At 39.9% G+C, this 20,859-nt stretch overlaps 1 protein-coding gene across 1 annotated transcript in view; it reads right to left on the bottom strand.

Moving 5' to 3' along the window:
• CNTNAP2 (contactin associated protein 2) overlaps positions 1-20,859 on the bottom strand; it is a 1,116,355-nt gene that overhangs the window by 378,642 nt on the left and 716,854 nt on the right. The window contains exon 11 of the mRNA XM_075418555.1: positions 10,257-10,363. Coding sequence (XP_075274670.1) covers positions 10,257-10,363 — 107 coding nt within the window. The remainder of the gene's footprint in view (positions 1-10,256; positions 10,364-20,859) is intronic.

A 20,859-nucleotide genomic window follows, 5' to 3' on the forward strand; every position in this document is an offset into this window, starting at 1 on the left:
AAACAGCTTCACCTTCATTTTAAAATTACATTTTAATAAAAAAGTGGTAATTTAGTAACAGTCTGCAACCTTAGAAAAGAGATACATTATATTAAACCCTTTGAACATACGAAATAAATAATAGAAGGTGAATCTTCAAAGACTATTAGAAATTATGATGACATTTCCTTTGAAAAGCGTTATTGGAAAAGAGATTAGCCTCTTTAGGAAGCTAGTGTATTGAATATATGATCCTTTTAAGAAACTTCTGTATACAAAAGTAGTTTCTTTATAAACAGGCTCCGAGAATCTCGGTTCTCAACAGCAAAGAGACAAACATCCCAGGAATGAGGTTTTGCAGAGCATGTATCAAATTTGAACATTTGATTAGTTCAGATACAGACTGTGGGAAAAGAAGAGCAGAATAAATTGATACCAGCATCACTAGCTGTCACTGGCTGAGAACAATCAGTTGCTGAAAGTGCCTTCTCAGAGGATGCTAAGAGCAGACAAGACAAAAGCCTCTTCCTAAAGACTTCAGAAATCCTAGCTTACTTTTTTCCCCTGTTACTCCAGGCTCAGCATTGCTCAGACACAGACGCACACCACCGAGCTCAAACACTCTACTACTTACCTCCTGGAATCTACTTTACTGAATGCAGGTGACGAATACAGAGTCTTAAAGCAGAGGTCCTCAAGGAGCAATTCAAAAGCCCACACCCTTCATCAGGGACACCCAAACACCAGCTCACAAGAGGATGAGGTGGAAGGGTGAGGAACTGTACTCCCTTTTCTTATAGCATCTACTGCAAAACATACTTCCTAATAACAGTGCTAAAAGAGCTGATCACCCTTTTCTCACCATTCCCCCCTGCCCTCAGTGTTAGGTTCATCAATATTTTCCCCAGCTCCAGTCTCCTCAAACCCAGCAGCTCTGTCAAAACCACTCTTACTACTTCTCCAAACTCACCTTCCTCAGAGTAACTTCACAGTTCACCTCCCTGCAGAGCTCCTCATCCCCACTAGTGCATCCCACAGCACCTGTCCTCCATCAGCCCAAACGACACATGAGGATGGGGGGAAGGGGAGCAAGTCAAATCCTGCCCTATTGAAAGCCCCTCTTTCATGTTTTGAAACCTCAGCAGCTTGGGTTCCCAGTTTTATTTCTCACTTCTCTTTTCATATATTTCAAACAATATGTCTTCTGTGAACAAGGCTAACAAGTATTGCAACGCCCCCCCACATGCCTTAAACTGCCAGCTTTCCACTAGAGAGAGAGTCCAGTATGTTCACATGTTGCCCAGCCTACTTCTGGAAATTCTCAATTTGTTACTGGGAATTCAGTGCAAGATCTGGCAGTCCTGTGTCAATCATTCCGTCATACGGGCTGCTGAACCTGGGCCCAGTCCCACTAAAATCAGCTGCTTGCACCTGCATGGGCCCCCTTCTGCAGCATCTATCACGATAGTGCTTTCTGCAGAAGGCCCAGTTCTGGAATCCAAGCTTTGTTCATGCAAGATGCTGCTGACTAAACCAGCACGTTTTACTGGCACACATTCAGAAATGTCAAGGTGATCGCTTGTCGCAGCCCTGCACACAAATCCCCACGGGACAACTGAAGGGGAGACAGCTTTGTGCCACGGCTTCTCAGGATACAGGACATTTCTGACTACGCTGTATCTTCCACTTCAAGTGTGTTAAAAAGCAGCATTTCTTCCTGTCTTTTAAACAGAATATTCTTTTACAACAATGTCTTACATAATACAGTTTCTGAGCACAGAAGTATTCATGGTTCTTCCATATCTTCACTATGGAGAAAATCATGAAAGAAATATGCTTATATGCTTAAGGGTAAATCCTCACACACACAAGGACAACAAAATATTTAAATGCTAAAAAAAGAATTTGTTTTTGGACTTCAGGGGTGAATAGTCTGCGAACACAGTACTAGACCCACTCAGATATGATGTGCCCATCAACTTAGCTCAAAATATCAATGTTCTAAGTATAGCAAATTTATTACCTATTTGAAAAAAATTAGTATCTTTTCTCTACTCCCTCCCCGCCCATCTTTTAAAATTTGAGCACTACATTTCAAAAATTATAAGTGTCGTTTCATTATTACTGGGTGCATAACCCTATCATACCAGGCATTTTCCCTTTTAAGTTATATTAAATCATTGCAGTTATTTACAGAATCACAGAATGGTTGGGGTTGACAGGGACCTCTGTGGGTCACCGAGCCCAACCCTCCTGCCGAAGCAGGGTCACCTACAGCAGGCTGCACAGGACCACGTCCAGGCAGGTCTTGAATACCTCCAGAGAAGGAGCCTCCACAGCCCCTCCGGGCAGCCTGTGCCAGTGCTCCGTCACCCTCAGAGGGAAGAAGTTCTTCCTCATGTTCAGATGGAACTTCCTCTGCTTCAGTTTGTGCCCATTGCCCCTTGTCCTGTTGCTGGGCACCACTGAAAAGAGTCTGGCCCCATCCTCCTGACACCCACCCTGCAGATATTTAGAGGCATTTATAAGGTCCTCTCTCAGCCTTCTCTTCTTCAGGCTAAACAAGCCCAGTTCCCTCAGCCTCTCCTCGTAGGAGAGATGCTCCAGTCCCCTCATCATCCTCGTAGCCCTCTGCTGGACTCTCTCCAGCAGCTCCTCATCTGTCTTGAAGTGGGGAGCCCAGAACTGGACGCAGTGCTCCATATGGGGTCTCACTAGGGCAGAGTGGAGGGGAAGGAGAACCTCTCTCGACCTGCTGCTCACATTTAATCACATTACAAGTCCCCATAATATGTCTGATAGCCTGGTATGACAGAAATGATAAATCTTTCCTAAATATTTTTCTACGTATCTTACACAAGAAGTCAAAACTTGAATTTAACATCGGATACTTGTTTAAAAAGGTAATACCATTCCAATGGGAAAAAGAAATTTATACTGAGTAATTTTTAAAAACTTAAAGGAACTCTTTGAGCGTGCAAAAGCTGAAGGCAATCAATAGTAAGAACAATAACACTTATGAACAGAGATGCACAAGTCAGACACAGACATATCTAGTTAGAATTTTCTAAGGTATCATATCTGTGACCGTCTGTGTCACTCTCTGACAGAGGCTTCTTCCTACAGAGCTTGCACACAAAATGCAAATTTGTAAGGTTCACTCATTATCTTACTACCATCCAAGAAACAAGAACAGAGAACTAAAGAAATAAGAGTGAAGCAACAGGTTTTAATTTACTGATTTAAAATAGATTTTAATTGCTGTTTTTAACAAAGATCTGCTTTTCCTTAGAAAGCTAACAAGGTTCAGCACTGACAGGACTAAATGTTATTAGCCTGGCTGTAATAAAACTGCCACAGAAGTTAATGAGAGCTCTCAACAAATAATGAGAGTAGAGCTGAATGTTAGGTTTTTTGGTGGGTTGCAGTGTCTTTCACTTCTTAACCAAGATACTGGGTCAAATAGAGTATCGCCTGGTAGAGGATGAAAGCCGTTCCTCAGCATGGACTGTCTGGTGAGCTATGCAAGCTGTGTTAGGGGTCTCAGTCCATGCTCTAAATGGGAGGCACGCCTACTCTCACACGCAAAGACCACTGTTAGTATGGTTGGTTTTATATAAATGATCGAGATGCCAACGGATGGCAGCGGAGACGTCGGAAATTGCACTGACATGGAGCCTCCTCCAAGACACAGCTGAAGTGTTGCTCACATTGCCAGTGGCAGTATGATCCTCCTACGACTTAGTGACAAGATCTTGTGTTCTGTGACCATACACGGAGATCCACTCTGTGGTCTCATCTAGCAGCTACACCAACAGATACAATTTGCTCTGAACAAGCTGTGCACACAGAAGATCCAAGGATAACAGATGTTTAAGAGTGAAGCGTGTTTTCTGCAAACGAAATGAGCAAGCAGCAGGAGAACCCCAAGACAAGGTTTGTTTCTTATTAAGCATTCAAAGTGGCAAGCGATGTAGATGTGCACACAAACCCAATGTGGGTACATCCTGGGCTGACGGTGGGAGTAACACCATTTGATCTTCAAACCCTTTTAAGAGCGTAACACTTGTTTGGCACAGCATAACTCACTGCACCATCCAGGAACACTCTGTGAAGAGGAAGCAACACTTTAAAGCCAGCATCTCTGTGAATTTTTAAGTGGTATCTGTAATACACTGCTCCCTCCAATTCTCTAGAATCTAAGCAGAATGCTAAGTTACAAGTAAAAAGAAAAAAGAAGGAACTACAAAAAAGAGACAAATCTTTGGACATTTGTATACGTATTACGTCTCTTCAGAAGCAGCAGGAGCTGTTCTACAAGGAGGATGAGACGGGAGCCGCGGATGACCCCTGCACAGGCTGTGCCCTGGCTGGCAGGGTGCCATCCCACCACCCTGCTTTCCCCAGGCTGGGCTGACAGCCCAGAAGACCATCAGGCAAGGTGAGGTAACAGGCGAGGCGCAGGGACCGTTCAGGGAGCCCAGCCAGGACAGCAGGAGACAGGGCTGGTTAGGAGCCTGCCCGCAGGAGGGCAGGACAGAGTGCCCAGGTTCCACCCAAACCCGTGGGCAGGGGGGTGGGAGTGCTCCTAGTGGCTCCTATGGGGCAATTCAGGCTGAACAGTGCTCTCAAGGCCCTCTGCTTCTGCTCTGCAAAAACTTCTCATCCACCTGGCTCATCCAGTCAAGCCTCCAAGCTCTACTTCTTTAAATCCCAGACATCAAAGCAGCCATTTACCAGTGACTCACCTACAGGTTTATTAAAAATCCAAATGGAAAGTGACAGGTAGGAGACAAGCTGAGGAAAGAGCCAAACCCAAGACTAACTCAGCAATCCACCTGATGCACAGAGAAACTGTAAATGGAACAAGGAGAATCTGGATGTCTTGTTAGACATGTGACATAGACTTCGCTATGATTTTTTTTTCTATTACCATTTAAGGTGAGAATCACAGAATCACGATCACTGTGATTCTGTGATTCTGTGACTTCGCTATGATTTTTTTTTCTATTACCATTTAAGGTGAGAAATTCTTAAATGGGGGACATCTCAAAACCTAACCTAGAACATATTTGTAACACCATTTGGAAGGACACCCTGTGTAAGCTTATACACATCTTTTAGAAATAATTGTGCTTGACGTAACGTATATTCTTTGCTACTGGGAATTACATCTGTAAAGTGAGGGCCAAAACATCAAATGGCACACTACAATTTTTGTCATCACCGCACCAGAAAAAAATTTATAAACTGTGTTTGGTTCCTTCATCTAACAGGAAAAGACTAAACAAAGGGTCTACTAAAGAAGACATCCACGGTAATACGCATCCAAACTTTAATGGGTTCCTTGGCAGCAAAGGATGTGAAAGAAAACTAATCAATGTAGGGTTTTTTGGAGAGTCTGAGTAAAAATTAACATGAGGAAAGTCCAACCAGCATAAACACCTTTCTTTTACACACTCCTTCTTCAACAAGCTAGCAAACATTCTCTAGGTCTCTTGGATGTAAAGAGATCATTCGGCATTTTATTACCCCAAAGGCTAGGAACCCTCTTGCTTTTCCTGAGAAACTTCAGCTCTTCTTGAAGGACAGTTCAAGTTTCATTTCAGTACCTTTCCTTGGGAAGACACACCTTATCTTTTTTTCCTCTTTTCCTTTTTTTTTTAAATTAAATTTACTCTTCCAATTTTAAGGAGAGTTCTTAAGGAACAGGATAGGAACATTACCTTAAAAATGTACTAGGAAAAATACTTCTTTCCAATTTTATGCTCTTGGATTCTTTTTTGTCTGATTCTTCTTTCTTACGGCAGAGATAGATATCAACATAGGGTTAGGTTTTACATACAGGTCCTGTAAAATCTATTCTGGTTTTCATGTTGAACGCTGTATTTTGTAATTGAAAAACAAAACAAGTTTCTATCAACATCAAATCCTTAATGACAAAAACCCAAGTCTCTTTCTGAGCACAGATGAGAAAACTCTAGTCTGCAGCTGGTAATACTGACCATCAAATCATTACTCCTGCACATTCACTAGAGAATTAATCATCAAAGAGTGTGACACACTGAGGAAAAACACTTTAATATGTTAAATTTCCTTAAACAGACCTTTTGCTAGGTATAGCAAGGTCAATTCAGCTGCACTGGAAGTTACAGGGTGGAATTACTCGCTGTTTGTTACCCTATTTTTGGAATAAGACAGGACAGGTATTGTGGGTACCAGGGAGCAGAGCTCAGCACCTCCCTCTCCACATCCCCTCCTCAGGAGGCTGCAGAGAGCAGTGAGGTCGCCCCGCAGCCTCCTGCTCTCCAAACCAGGCAGACCCAGAGCCCTCAGCCGCTCCTCAGAGGACACGCCTGACAGACCCTGCCCCAGCTTTGGGGCCCTCCTCAGGATGCATTCAAGGACCTTAACATCCCTTTTAAGTTGTGGGGCCCAGAACTGCACACGATACTGAAGGTGAGGCTGCAGCAGTGCGAAATCCAGCGGGATAATAATGTCTTTTGACTGGCTGGTTGTGCTCTGTTTAATGCACTGGAGGATGCAGTTTCCCCTCTTTGCTGTGAGGGCACACTGCTGTTCAGTCAGTTCTTCACCCAGCGCACTGTCCACCTGCTCAACTCACAGCTGGACAAATTGTCCAGCAGGATACTGTGAAAGACAGTATCAAAAGCCTTACTAAAATCTAGAAAAACTACATCCACTGCCTTTATCCGCCAGGTGGGTGACCTTATTGTAGAAGGCTATTAGGTAGATAAGACTTTCCCTTTGTGACCCATGTGACCCGTGTTGATTATGCCTGATGGCTGCATTGTCCTTTAAATGCCTTTCAACAGCACCCAGGATGATACACACCACTTTCATCTTGTCAGACAGTAGAAACTTCAGAGGGGTTTTTCCTGGGTTTTGTCAGCAAGGACACTTCACATTCCGATGACCTACTGAAGATGAACTGCTGTTGCCTGGAGGCACTCTGGGTGCCTGTACATTCTCTTGAGAATAATAAGTGCATATAGGTGTCTGTAGTTATACCACTTGATTCCTGAGAACCTCAACAACCCAACTCATAGCGGACAGTCTGGCTTATTTCACTCAGACTAGGCTGAACAAGTAAGACAGCCTGCAATATCGCTTCTTTGTCATCGCAGCAGACACATTTCTTGTGAAAGTGTTTTTCTATTCTTTATTCACACCTTCCCCTTCCCTCTATTAAACTGTAAGAAAGGAAAAAGTGTCAGTCTGTGACTTGTTCAGAGAACTTGTTTTTCTGATCAAAGAATGCATTAATATGCTTGTGAAACTGCAAGGCCGTTGCCTTTTCTAACAAATCTGTCGGAGATCACAAAGAATCAGCATGTTGTTCTCAGAACTCCACCAGTCTCCAGTGAAGTGGAAAACCATGCTTTGCTTGTTCAGGATGACTACACATATGTACAGTTTCTTTTCTTTTTTTCCTAAAGTAAAGTTCAGAGCATATGCTTGCCAAATTGTGTATGTGTTTTCTCCCTGTGGAACTATTTCCCAAATTGCTGACCGGAAGACATCACTGGCATGCCATCCTTTCTATCTAGACCCTGCATGGAGAAAGCCCAGTGTTTCAGGTGTTCCCTCATTTATGGAAATACAGGAAAACCAATTACTACAAACTAATTGATGGAAGTCTTGGTGAAGATCACAGTCTATGCAGATTAAATTAGGGTTTCTGATTATTGAGTTTGGCAACAATCAGGAATCCAAATTATCACAGCTTCTACAATGTGTGTAACACATGTTTCTTACTCAAAGTGTGTTTCTAGATACTATTCAATTCCTTATTAAAACAGTATTTTATTTTAGGTAGAAGGTCAATATTCCTGGGAAAAAATATCAATGCTCATTAGATATCCAGTGACACTTAATGTATTTATAATTTAAAGAGCAGATTAGTGCTTTCTTCCTCATTAACTTTGAATCATGTTCCAAACTATAGGGTAACATTTATTAACAACAAGGTATGAGGAGACAAAGCTTGAGAATTCAGAGGTAAAGGCCTGCTACACTGAAACTAAGAATCGCTACAGTGTTTCAAATACTCATTTTGGAAAAACTTACAGAACAGCTGCCAATCTAAAAATGTAAAAGTTGTCTATGTTCTTTCTCAACAGAGCTGCAATCTCTGCAATTCTGATGCAATTATTGCCTCTTCTAGTTATAACAGTGTGTAAGGCTGTATTTGTCCTACCGCTTTTACAGAACTAACAGGCAACAGATTGTGCGCTGGCTGTTAGTCCCTCCTATGGAATAGATGAAGATTTATAATATTCTTGAAGGAACAGGGGCTGTACACCTGTAAAAGTAAAGATAGCGTGTGTTTGAAGGTAAAATTTAAGAAGAATAGAACTTGTGTCTCATATAAGTAAAACCAGATACAATCAAGATTAATCTTTTAAGTGCAAATTTGACATTTTTGCTACTGGCAATCATTAGGAGAAGGCAAATATGATCAAACTAGGTTCTCCTGGCTTTTTCCCATATTTAACAAAGTTTATGCAGGAGATGGTAGATAGGTACATCATAGTCATGGTAAACACTGCAAGTCCTTTATTGTGCTTCTCTCACGTGCAGATTCTAGAGTAAGCATGTGTTGAGCTATGTATTAAAAATCTGAGACAAAGAAGCTTGAATGATCATTACCTATCCTGATACACAATTTGCAAATTTATGCCACTCTGTTTTAAAGACACTGTAAACAGCAGGAAGCACATTAGAGCCTAAATCCAGACGTATAACTCATGCAAAGTACAGCAGAGCGATGTCACTTGAAGGTCATGACGAAGATGGGCAGTAATAAGGAAAATGAGCTCCTGTTCTCAAAGGTTCCAGGAACTATTTACCAACAGACTCTGGAAAAATGTTGGTCTAAGAACAGGCATGTCAACCTATGGTAGGCTTTTAAGGTTAATTAGTCAGGGATTAAAATATAGCTGATACAATAAAGTTAGTAAGGATGATACTGCTCATCATAACACGAATAATTCATTTTAAAATCATATTGTAACTGCTGCATCACTGTATGTCGTTATTTTTAAGTAACTACTTTCATTTATGTTTTAGTCTTGTCTAATGATAAAATCTATGCTCTAGTCTGGCATTTGCCAGGCCACAGCATTCCCTTGGGCACTGAGTATCTGTTCGCCAAAAGAAATCTGGAAGATTTCTATTGTATTTACCATGCAATGAGAGATACAACTTTCCAGGATTTTTGGTTAAGTTACCATTGAGCTCCAGGGACCCAGTTGTAGCTGGATGAAATAAACTGCTGTGGAGTAGAGACACCTTTTTCTGTGAATGGCAGCTCAAACCTCTGACAAACAAGAAGACAGTGGAAATAGAGCTTGGAGATTTGGTGCATCTTTGAAAGATGAAGAACCTTCCTGTAACAATGCCCTATTCTGAAAAGCAAATTACTTCATGATCTTAAAATGGCCAATGTGTGTAATTGATTTACACAACTGGAGAGATAACAGGAATTAAAGTTGTTATTTCAGATTTATTTAAAATTTTTCCTTCCGTAGCTGTTTATTTTCAGTTTATAGTTTCTACAGCCCCAGATACATATTTCTCTGTCTCTCCAGACTAACCGTTGTTCTCACTATCATACTATAAATATATTATCACCAGACCTGCGTGAAACAAAGGCATTTTGATTCACAAGGACTTCACGCAAACATTTTTCTCTGTTTCACTTCAAGGAGTTCATCCTTTGAGTCTGTCTTTGAATTTCTACTTCAAAGGAACCTAAAACTGAGATCTGAAATTCATGCAGGGCTGCAAAAGCCTTGCTTTATTTCAGGTCAAAAGCTCAGCAAAGTGTTGAATTCCCTGACCAAAGCAAAATCAATTCACTGGAAAAAAAACCTTCAGTAACACAGAATTATCTTTTTCCTTTAAGTTCGGCAAACTCATACTCTTTAAAATGTTACAATCCCCACTAACGTAGTCTTGACTCCAATCTGTTTGAGAAATGCCTTGTTCTGCCCACCACACAAACATACATGGAGAAAAGAAGTATCTATTTCCTGTAGCGTATAATACCATTTGTCTTGTAAAATAATCTTATATTTAAGGGAAATGGTACTGAACAAGTACTATCTGCATTTAAATACCAACACCTCCTTTCAAAACACGTTTTAGGATTTTTAATAACCAGAGAGGAAGAGTTTGACTTTTTATCTCAACCAAAAGACAGCAGCGTCTTCCCTACTGCATTGCCATTTCAAACCTGCAGGGTGGCTTACAGTTATGACAAGTGGCGCCGCTGTAGCCAGTTCCGTCACAAGTGCACTTGAAGCTGTCCCACGTCTGGGTGCATTTGCCACCGTGTTCACAGTGATTGGGCACACACCTGTCAGGACGAGATGCAAAGACAGAAAGAAAAACCTAAATAAGCATGAAGATTTACACATAGCTAAACTGTGAGCTGCCCAAGCAGTGTATCATGTCCTTGCCTGGCAATTAATCCTTGTTATTTTAGGCAGAGTAACAGAATTTATACCTGAGCACACAACTGCACAAAAGATGATTCATCGAGGCTCTGCCATAGCCCTTCTACAAACAGCAAAAAAGCACAGTAAAGGTGGAATACATTCACCCATCATAAACCAGGGTTCTAGGCTACGTATGGTCGGTACTGAGCTGTCAAAACAAAACGAACACGGCGAGTCGCACCTCCTGCTGCTGCTGTGCAGGTGGTGCCGCGCCCCCAGGACTCCCGTCCCACGAGTGACCACGAGGTACAGACAGAACGCCAGCACGATGCTGTTCATCCTTCTGCTGCCAGCCGTGGGATAAAGCAGAGACAGAGTGCCTGCTGGCTAGGATGGAAATTACTAGTGCTGCGTTATTAGAACAAACACTAGGCTTCAGCATGAAAGCTGTCAAAGTTTTTTCTTCCCAAGGATTTGTGGCAAGTGTTGTTCACCCTTCTCCCATCCATCTGCTTTTCTTCTCCAGCTACGCTGGAAGGAATGCAAAAGAAAAAGTGGAACAGCAAAAACCAAAGTTTTAGAAGAACATATATTTATTGTTTGAAATATTACCTAAATGTGATTTCAAAGATTTGAGTTTGGCCAGTTTCTTTTCTATCAAAGATAGTTAAAAATGGGAATTACCATGTACTTTCACCTTTAAAACTATTAAATTTCTTTTCTTTGGCAGGGCTTTGAAATATCTTTTCAAAGCATTTTTTTTTTCTTATTAAATTTGTTACAGTCAGACTCAGTACAGGCTCTGCATTTTTGATCGAGAACTAAAGCAGCTTTTCTTTCATGTTGAACTGGCCGTATCTAACTTATGAACTACACTTTTTTATTATGGCATTAAAAATGAAAATTAGGAGACCTCCTATTAGACAAATAAAATATTTTCATAAATGCATTACAAATTAAGTATCCTTATCTCTAACATAAATCTGAAGTTCATCATATTCCTGTGATAATTAACAACACTACTAAAGAACATCCAAGGACAGTTTTCCTATGTAGCAATTTATTGAAACTGAAAGTATCTGGGTGAACCCCTGTAAGCTTATGGTCTCCTATCTTATCACGTTCCAGTTAACAGCATTGGCACACATGACTCAACCACCAAGAAAAAGCAACATCACGATATGCACTGGAGACTTCAACGTTGTGTACTCACATTTATGAACGATTTTTGGTTTTCTACATGCTAGCACAAGTACCTCGGAATACACACAACAGAGATGTCTCACATCCTGTATCAGCCTGTAGTATTCAAAGCTATCCAATTTTTTTTTTTTTTCAAAAAGAACAACAAATACTGGCTTGGTTAAATAGTGCTTAAAGAAACGCTCTTCTAAAGTAAGAAACGAAGAATTTAAAAATTATGTTTTTGCAGTAAAGGACAGTGAAACTACCTGAGGTAATTATCGCAGTTCAATAAATCATGAATTTTCAACATGGTTTCAGCGAATTCATGGAGTTTGGTAAGTGTGGCAGGCTGAATGAACAGACAGAGCTGATAGCTGCTGTTCAGCTAATAGGTGATGACTTTCTGTTGTGCACATTTCTAAGCATCCAAATGATTAACAGTTTGTATGAATCCATAGCTGCTGGGTACAAGGGTAGGGAAAGCAGAGAGCAGTGACATTTCAACAATAATCTCATGAAAGTATCTTTTATTTAAGGATATAAATATCTACAAAAGTTCGTAAATATGAATTTGGTTTTTTCCAGCCTTTCAAAATAACTGCTTTTGATGTTTTTTTTCTTGTTCTTTTACATTTGAACATAATTTACTTCAAAAGTATTTTTCCAATTACCAAACTAAACATTTTTCTATGTGAATTTCACCAGCTATTTATATGAAGTCTCACATGTAATGCTAGCAACTAGTTTCACATTTTAGTGCGGTATAACTTACTTTTATTGTAGCATAACTAGTAAAGGTACTGCATTATTGACAATATAACTGAGGCAAGTGACTTCATCTAGGGAAATATGAAAAACAGATATTTATCTGTATCATTTAATGGAGGATATTAGGTCATAAAACCAGAGATATTCAGCAAACTCCTTAATGTTCATTTTATACTTATAGTACGATGGTTGGACTGGGCTAGTCTGCATCTGCAAAATATCTTTTTTACTCATCTGCTTCTCCCTGCTCTAAAAATTATGTAGTTAGAAATAGGGAGTAAACAATATCTTAATATTAGTGCTAACTGGAGTTTCAATCAGACTACAGGATCATTTCCATCATTCCCCCCTCCACCCTCAACTTTCTGTTTGTTTATTTATCAGATAGAACTATAAGATTTATTTTCTATTAAATCCATTAGCAAACTTCTGTAACATTATTTGCTGCTCATCTGTCCACTTTTTGGACAAACCTTACCCGTTAGAACAGAGCTTACAGGAAATTTTAGGTAACCAGGGTGCAGAAATTACAGAAAAAACTTCTTTTGATTTCGGTACAGGTATCAAGAGGAACATATTTCTAAATGTATCTTTCAAATACTTTCCTTGCCATAGCATTACAGTAAGATACGAATACTGTTAAGAGAGAAGGCACCTTGCCTACATATTTCTTTATACATCTTGCTAAAGAAATTTGTATTATTAAAATTACTTAAGCATACACAATCATATAGTTTATCTACTTTATGCTTATCATTTAGTATATACACAAAATGTACACACTCAAAACCAACGCATACGCTATTTGCAGTTCCCTTGTATTAAAAGACTATGTTTCTAGGCAATTCCATTCTTTAGTCTCCTTTTAGGAATAAGGCTGCATTACATTAAAAAAAAAAAAAAAAGACTTCAAAACCCCACTTCCATCCTGAACCGGGCTCTGAAGTTAGAAGCTGCCACAAACAGAGACCTGGAAGTAAGTTCCTGTCACTGAACTGTGTCCCTTCCCATTGCGGACACCTATATTTTAAGCACTGCTGCTTACAAAATCTTGCCGACTTCATTTTGAGAACTTTGTTGCTCTATGGCTCCATCTGAAAGGCAGGTGTAGAACTTCACCCACCCAAGTGTGATACACTTTCAATTTCCACCACAAAATGTATCTGTAAAGAGTTTACAAATGCTGTTTTGTTTGGTATTTTATTTGGTAACATTGACTTGTGTCTCACACAACTTTCATTCTTCTTTGGCATTTATATCTGATGAATTTGTAGAGAGCAATCATAACTTTTCTCAGTCTGTATTTTTATGAAAACAAGTCTCATGTTGGAAAACAGATTATCTATTGTTCTTCCTCGTAGCTCTACTCCCACTTGCACTTGTGATCTAATGAGTGTTCTGGAGGAGGTCTAACTAATGTTTTGAGATTTCAGAGTTGACCAACATTTCTGTATTTCTCTACTGAAATTATTTTGCTTGTTATATAGCATTTTCCTAACTACCTCTGCATAGTCACTCAAAGTCACCCTGAGATTGCTCAATATATTAAATACCATCAGTATTTTCCGATTCTTACTCTCTACAATCACTTCCAGCCAGCGAGCTCCATCTTTATACAGAAATCCTTGTTATTGTTAACAGCATTACTCTGTACTATTAAATTCCATGGTGTCATCCAATCCTTGTTATTGTTGTCAACAGCATTACTCTGTACTATTGACTTCCATGGTGTCATCCAAATCTTTCTGCTTATTTTTCTAGGCTGAATCGGTATCATCAGCACATTTCCTGAAGATATTCCTAATTTTGAACCAAGGTTGAAACATTAAAGAGGATCAGCTCTGGCATGGATCTCAGCCACCTGTTAACCCATCAGTATAAGCTTTGAGGCAATTCCATTTGCAATTTCATAACTCACTTCACAATTCATCTCTCAGACCATGTCTTCCCTGGTTTAGCTAGCCATTTCCATCATTACAGTACATCAAATGTTTTATTGACATCTGACAAACTAGATCTATCGCATTTCTCCTGTCTGAGAATAAACTACTGTGCTTTGTCAGAGCAGGAGATCAGGTTAATCCTGAACAACCGTCGATAAACATCTGCTGCATTTTATTCTACCTTCCATTTACTTCCAGATACTTAACTACTCTTTTCTTCATTTCTTCAAAAGCTTAGTAAGACTACTAATGGCAGATTAATGGGTGTCTAATGATCTGGATCTCTCTCTTTTTTTTTTTTAAAGGCTAAAATATGACATATTAGCATTATGAAACAGGGATGACATATTAGTATTACGAAACAGGGCTGTCTTCCCAATCATTAACTCATTTTGGTGTATTCTTGATGCCTGCTTACTTTCTTATCATTCTAAGTAACTGCTATTTCTTTGCTATTTGCGGACATTAGCGGTATTTAATCTGATCAATATTCCTCAATAGTAACTGGTATAGATACTGTTGCGTTGCTTTCAGCTGTGGTAGGAGTCAACTCACAATTCTCACCTCCTTTTATCTTAAATACTGTAACTGTATCCTCTAGAATATCTCTTTTTTCCAGTCACCCATTACAGAGACCAAACAAATAGATCAAATTTCCATTCCTAAGTAAAACTCAAGCCATTCCATTCCTTTCCTGCTGATGTTCAACAACGGCCTCCTTATTAAAAGGAGGTGTATATATAATATATATATAATACATATACTATAATATAGTATTTCTCCAAGCCACCATTTGCAAAACTGGACTTCGCTTACAATTCACCTGTAGTTAATTCTGGTTAAAGTTATTTGTAACAAATCTGTTTTAATCAACTGTCTATGTTTTAAAACTGCAGAATGCAAATCTATCTTTCAGCAGGATGAGGGAAAACTGTATGTTACACTTTTTTCCTCACTGTCTGCCCAGATACACTTTGCATATAGAATATAAATGGTCTACCCACGTGCTGAAGGTTTAACACTGCCTGAAGCTTTAACATTTCCTCAGAGGTGCTACACACAAACATCTAGTAAACCACTAAGCTTCTCCCTAACCCTGGAATTTCCAAGAGAGAAAACTGGGAACAGGACGCTCACACAGTCTGCAGCAAACACTGATCTCCCCAAATGCATTTGGAGCAACTAAGAACTGCACTGTGGTTCAGACGTACTATTTTATTGTCAAGCAGGCTATTTCCACCTGCCATCTTCACTAAGGGTCCTCCCCCCATCACATGAGTGAATACACAGATGTCAGGTCACAGGGAACGGTCTGTGAGTCCCAAGGAACTCTGGCAACCAGGAGCAGAAGGAGGTATCTGGCCTAAGCCCCCCTGCCTCTGCCAGAAACACAAAGGGAACTGCCTGTGCCAAACGAACTGGGACTGATGGGAGTGTGTCATCCGCAGGCAGGCAGGCAACTGGGAGAGGCTGCTCTTTGAGGACTGAAGTATAAACAAAATATTTTGAGAAACTAGATTGAAATACAACACCTTTAATACAACCAGAGCATGCAAGACGTCTGACGCTGAGGTAGGAATGACCAGGGCATGGGGGAAGAGTCTTTCCAGACAGCAATTCTGCAAAATGGGATCTGGGGAATTCCACACAGTGTACAGTGATCCTGACTCAGCCCATCATACTATTGCCAACAAGAAAAACAAGAAAGAAGAAAAACGGATCTCACAATGTGGGTCCAAGCAGGAGAGTGATATGAAAGACCCATGCAGAAATCCTCACACCATGTTCGGCAGAAGTGAGCAATGGTTGATTTTCAACTACAAAAGTTGTTAGAAACAAGAAGGTTACAAACTGTTATAAATGTCCACAGTGAATGGGCAAAGAAGCAGTGAGGTTCATTAGTGGTAAAAGGTATTTTAAGAACAACTCAAAATAACATACATCAGGAAGGAGCTGTTTGTTTGGTTCTGCCCAAAGGCAGGAGAATGGCCTGAGAGACCTCTCCAGACTCCCTTCTAACCTAGATATTTTCATATCCGATATTTCTTTCAACCTCTTAATTATGTGACTATATTTTCTTAGTGTTGTGACTGTGCTATTTAACCTTTGTAAGTGAACAGGTTTTGGTCACTACATCAGTCTTTTTAGAGGACTATATCCCTCAGGGCACGGATATTCCCTACATTAACTAGCTTCCCCAAGCAAACTGTGCCCAACGTGTGTAGTAATTGACTCCAACTCTTAGGTTTAGAGTTCATTTGAGCAGGAAGATAAAAAGTTCTTTTGTGCAGGAAGCCAAATGTCCAGATAGCCACACACAGACTGTTAAATAAAGTCCCTCAGGACCAAAAAGCCATCACAAATCTCACTATTCTCTGCTGTATAACTCGGAACTTGCTCTTTTCCCCCAGCTTTTTCCTTTCCTTTCCTGCTTCCCCTTCACACTTCCCATCTCTAGCGTAAGTGCAAAATAAAGCTTGTGTGTAGATCTAACCTAAATACAAACTAACTCTTTGTATATATAAATTAGAAACAACCAAGCCTAGTAACACGACCACAACAAAACATTCACCTGTGCAATTACTCGTCCACCTGAGAGGACAAAAGAAAGGAATGAACTACACACAAGAGACATTTGACACGTATCACCCACTACCGTAACTGAAAAGAACTCAAATGCTACAGTGATAATGATAGCATGAGAGTTTCTGTAGAGCAGGACAAAATGTTAAAGGCTTTTCGCAACGGAAAATAACCTGGGTTGAATTAGTCTCAACATGAAATTCAATCTTTTCCTTCTCGTCATCAAATCTGTATCTAATCTTGCTCCTGCTCACACCTCACCTCTCATTTCTCTCCCAAATTGTTCTGCTTTTTTGTCCATTTCTCTGCCTCAGAACTAACCATCATCAGTTTGCTTTGAATGGCCTTACAATATTTTTCCATCACTTCCCCTCTTTATTGCCTCCAAATATCTATTTAAAATCCATACCCTTTATCACCACTTCTTGCAAAGATCATTCAAAATGCATACTGCTGTCCTTGTTGAGTACAATGTTCTGTCACTATCTACCTTGTTTAGGTAGATACGTGTTTAACCTTTTTTACTGTACAGGGTTACTTGACTGCTCAAGAAGACCATGACAGATTAGGACTATAAAAGAACATACAAGGAAAATAATTTGTAAGAGCAATAAACAACACCTTCAGCTGGTAGTCTGAATCACTGAATATGTGTAGCTTATTTAAAAGATCTTCTGTAAACTAGTAACAAAACCACAAACATACTCGGAACATATGCATCTGTTTGCAGTCATATAGCTCTTTAATGAGCAACAGAATGCATTCCGCTCATCACGGTAAAAGTAGTGCGGAACAATCAGATAGTCCAATTAAGGACACATTTCTATTGCAGAGTCCTACTGTACCAACATCAGAGTAAAATTACCCATTCCATAGAGAGTCTCTGATTTTCAGTGTCCTAAATAAAAGTAAAAACAGCTCATCTGACCTTTAAGATTCTTTCTTATTTCTTACAATGCAAAAAGTGTTTAAAGTGACTTTGAGATGTTCAGCAACAGGATTTGGTCTCATACTCAAGGCAACACAATGGGCAGATGGGAGGGACTGTAAAATTAATTTAGATTCACAATAAATCCCAAACTAGTCTCCTTTGCTGCTGACTTCTAAGCTAATGGTACACATACGCATATAATTAACAATGGCAGAACTAAACAATCCTTTCTGAACCAAGGAGGACCTAGCCTTGCTACAGTTACTACTAACCTACGCTCACTGTAATATAAGGCCTTTATGTTTCTTTGGTGGACATTATCAAACTTGTTCTGTCATGAAATCGAAACAAATGCTTGGCACTTTTAAAGACTGTGATTTACAAAGAGCAAATCAGTATTAAAATATGCAGTGACATTTGGTTAAGCAAAGTTCCTTTAGGGCATATTCCTAGAAAAGGCTGCCAAACAGTTTTTCAGTGTTATCTTCAGACCAACAAGGTGCTAGTCTAAGCTGTTCGCATTACAACAATTAATGCAGGACTAAGGCATAAAGAAAAATGTCACAGTTAACTCATTTGGATTAAGCAACCCTCTCGGACTTGTGCAGTTTTTCTTTTGTATATGATAATGTAGAGACTTATTATTCCTTTCTTTTCTACTGCTTTTAATCTTCAGAGCATTTCACAAATTAGCTCCTTAAAATGAAATCATGCTGGTTCCACTTTAGTAATTGCAGGAGCTGGATAACTCATTTTTCTGCATTTGTTGCAGAAAACCTCCTGCACCTGCTCTGCATAACCTGGTGGCTGATGGCTGAACATCTAGCTCTGTCCAACCCAAACTGCTCCCGCTTTCGCTGAAGCAAAGCAGGGGAGGGTGAATCTACTGCAGCTGCTGACAAGCGGGAACTTCCCAGCCCTGGTATCCCTTCTGTCCTAGCAATCGCTCCACGTTAACAGGAGACCAGATCTGTGTGGAGCTGTGGCAGGAGGAAATGGGCACACTGGGCAGCGCTTGTTTAGCTGTTCTCCATCTCCTCTGCGGCTGCGGGGCGAACAACAAGATAAACTGGGTGGAAATGGCCCATGGGCTACATCCAGTCCCCAAGCTGCAAAGTGGACTATGCTGTGAGAATCTTACAGAGGCAGAGGATAAAACCACTATTTCATAAACAAATTGGGCGGGATTAAGCAGGCAATTTCTGCTGCGCAACATTTTAGTCAGCTAACTCAGGGCCAGATCTCCAGCTGGTGTAAATAAGAACATCTGCATCTATCTTAAATACTATCAAAAGTCTGTCAAATGGGTGAAAACAAAAGGAAGAATAAACTGTCATGAAAGGCCAGCTACTAAATATGATCTGTCTCCAGTGGGGTTTTATTTAACTTTTTTCATTACCCCGTGAAGAGTTTTGCATAGTTAGTAACCAGGTTAGGGATTCCTAGAGCAGAAGAGAGCTAGTCTGTGCAACATTTTTTGGATCTGGTGTATTTATTATCTAGACAACCATGAAGAAGAAGCGGCAGTTAGTTGCTAACCTAACTGTGCCAACGCGGCACAACTCAATCCTCCTGGTAATAACAGAAGATGTGTTAAGCACTGAGAAACCCCCAAAGAATCTCGTGGCGTTTACTCACTAGGTTTCTGAAGAAATCTTTAAACCTTTTCAAGTATTGCCTTGTTCAAAATTGACTGGGTTCATTTTGTATTCATGTAATCATCTCTCTTTTGCTATTTCAAACAGGTAAAGAAGAACATACTGGCTGGGCGTGAGAACAAACAGTAAAATTGATTCTTTGGTGTCTTGTTAATTATTTACTACTTCCGCATTTTACAGCTTGAATCAAATACAGCTCCTAAGATTTTATGACATCAACTTCACACTACAATCCATGTTAGATGTTTGGAGAACGTTTCTGTTGTTCCTTAGAAGATTATCATTATCAGAGCACATAGACCAGTGAGCAGCCTATACAATACAGAACAGTGACTACCATATTCCCCTCTAATAAACATGCGTGATCATGCACTGAATCACCAGGCAGATACAGAATTTTATAGAACTTTGTTTTAAATGAGTTCACTCCTAAATTCCTCATTTGGGGAATAAAGAAACTGATAATTTGAAGTCTTTATGTTTCTTCCTGTAATGTAAAGAATTGCTCAGCAATGAAGATGATTATACAACTTATGGATGATTGGTATTAAAAGCCCCTTGCTGCATCAATCAAAACAGGGCATGGGCTGTCGCAGCCCTTGGCTAGGACACTCCTCCACTCCTTGGTGCACACCATAACAGACCTTATCTTTTGCACTACCTGTTTTAGTCCCTAGTGTCTTAATCACGGACAACAGCTATCCCATGCTGATCTTCAAATAGGTGATAAAAATCCTGATGCATCATATGCAAAAAGCACAACCTATTAAATACGTCATGCCTTGCAAATTTATAGGATATGAATCACCTTGATGGTCATGGAGCTATAAGATGCCATCAACTGCTATTGATATAAGCATGGTTTTGGCTCAGCATCTGATTTTACTAGTCTGGCTATGACATAATGAGATGGAGCGGTATTTCATATCTGGTAGGTTTTGAGTTGAACACATTGAAAGTCAATGTCCAACTGTTATTATGGCACTGTGGTTTAAAGGAAACTTGAGCTAACGCATGACTTAGCACTTCTAAAGTGATGCTGATCTTGTGAAGTGCAGATTGCCTAAATGATGTTCTTCAAAAATACTACAAAATGGTGGTAGTCCTAAAAGAATCACAATAGCAAGTGATCTTTTACTTGCCTGGCATGAATGACTTGTGATTCATCTAAAACACCACCTTTTTCTATTTTAGTCTTCACCATCATTACCATCAGGAATCTGACCACTTTCTTCACGGTGACAGACATGATCTGGAAGCTTTCCTAGAAGATCAATTATCTTACAAGCACTGATTTGGAGGTAAAGCTAGGATAAGTCCTGCCAGAAACTGTGGATCTTACATTA

The sequence above is a fragment of the Opisthocomus hoazin genome, chromosome 4 (genome assembly GCF_030867145.1).
Source record: "Opisthocomus hoazin isolate bOpiHoa1 chromosome 4, bOpiHoa1.hap1, whole genome shotgun sequence".
Lineage (NCBI taxonomy): Eukaryota > Metazoa > Chordata > Aves > Opisthocomiformes > Opisthocomidae > Opisthocomus > Opisthocomus hoazin.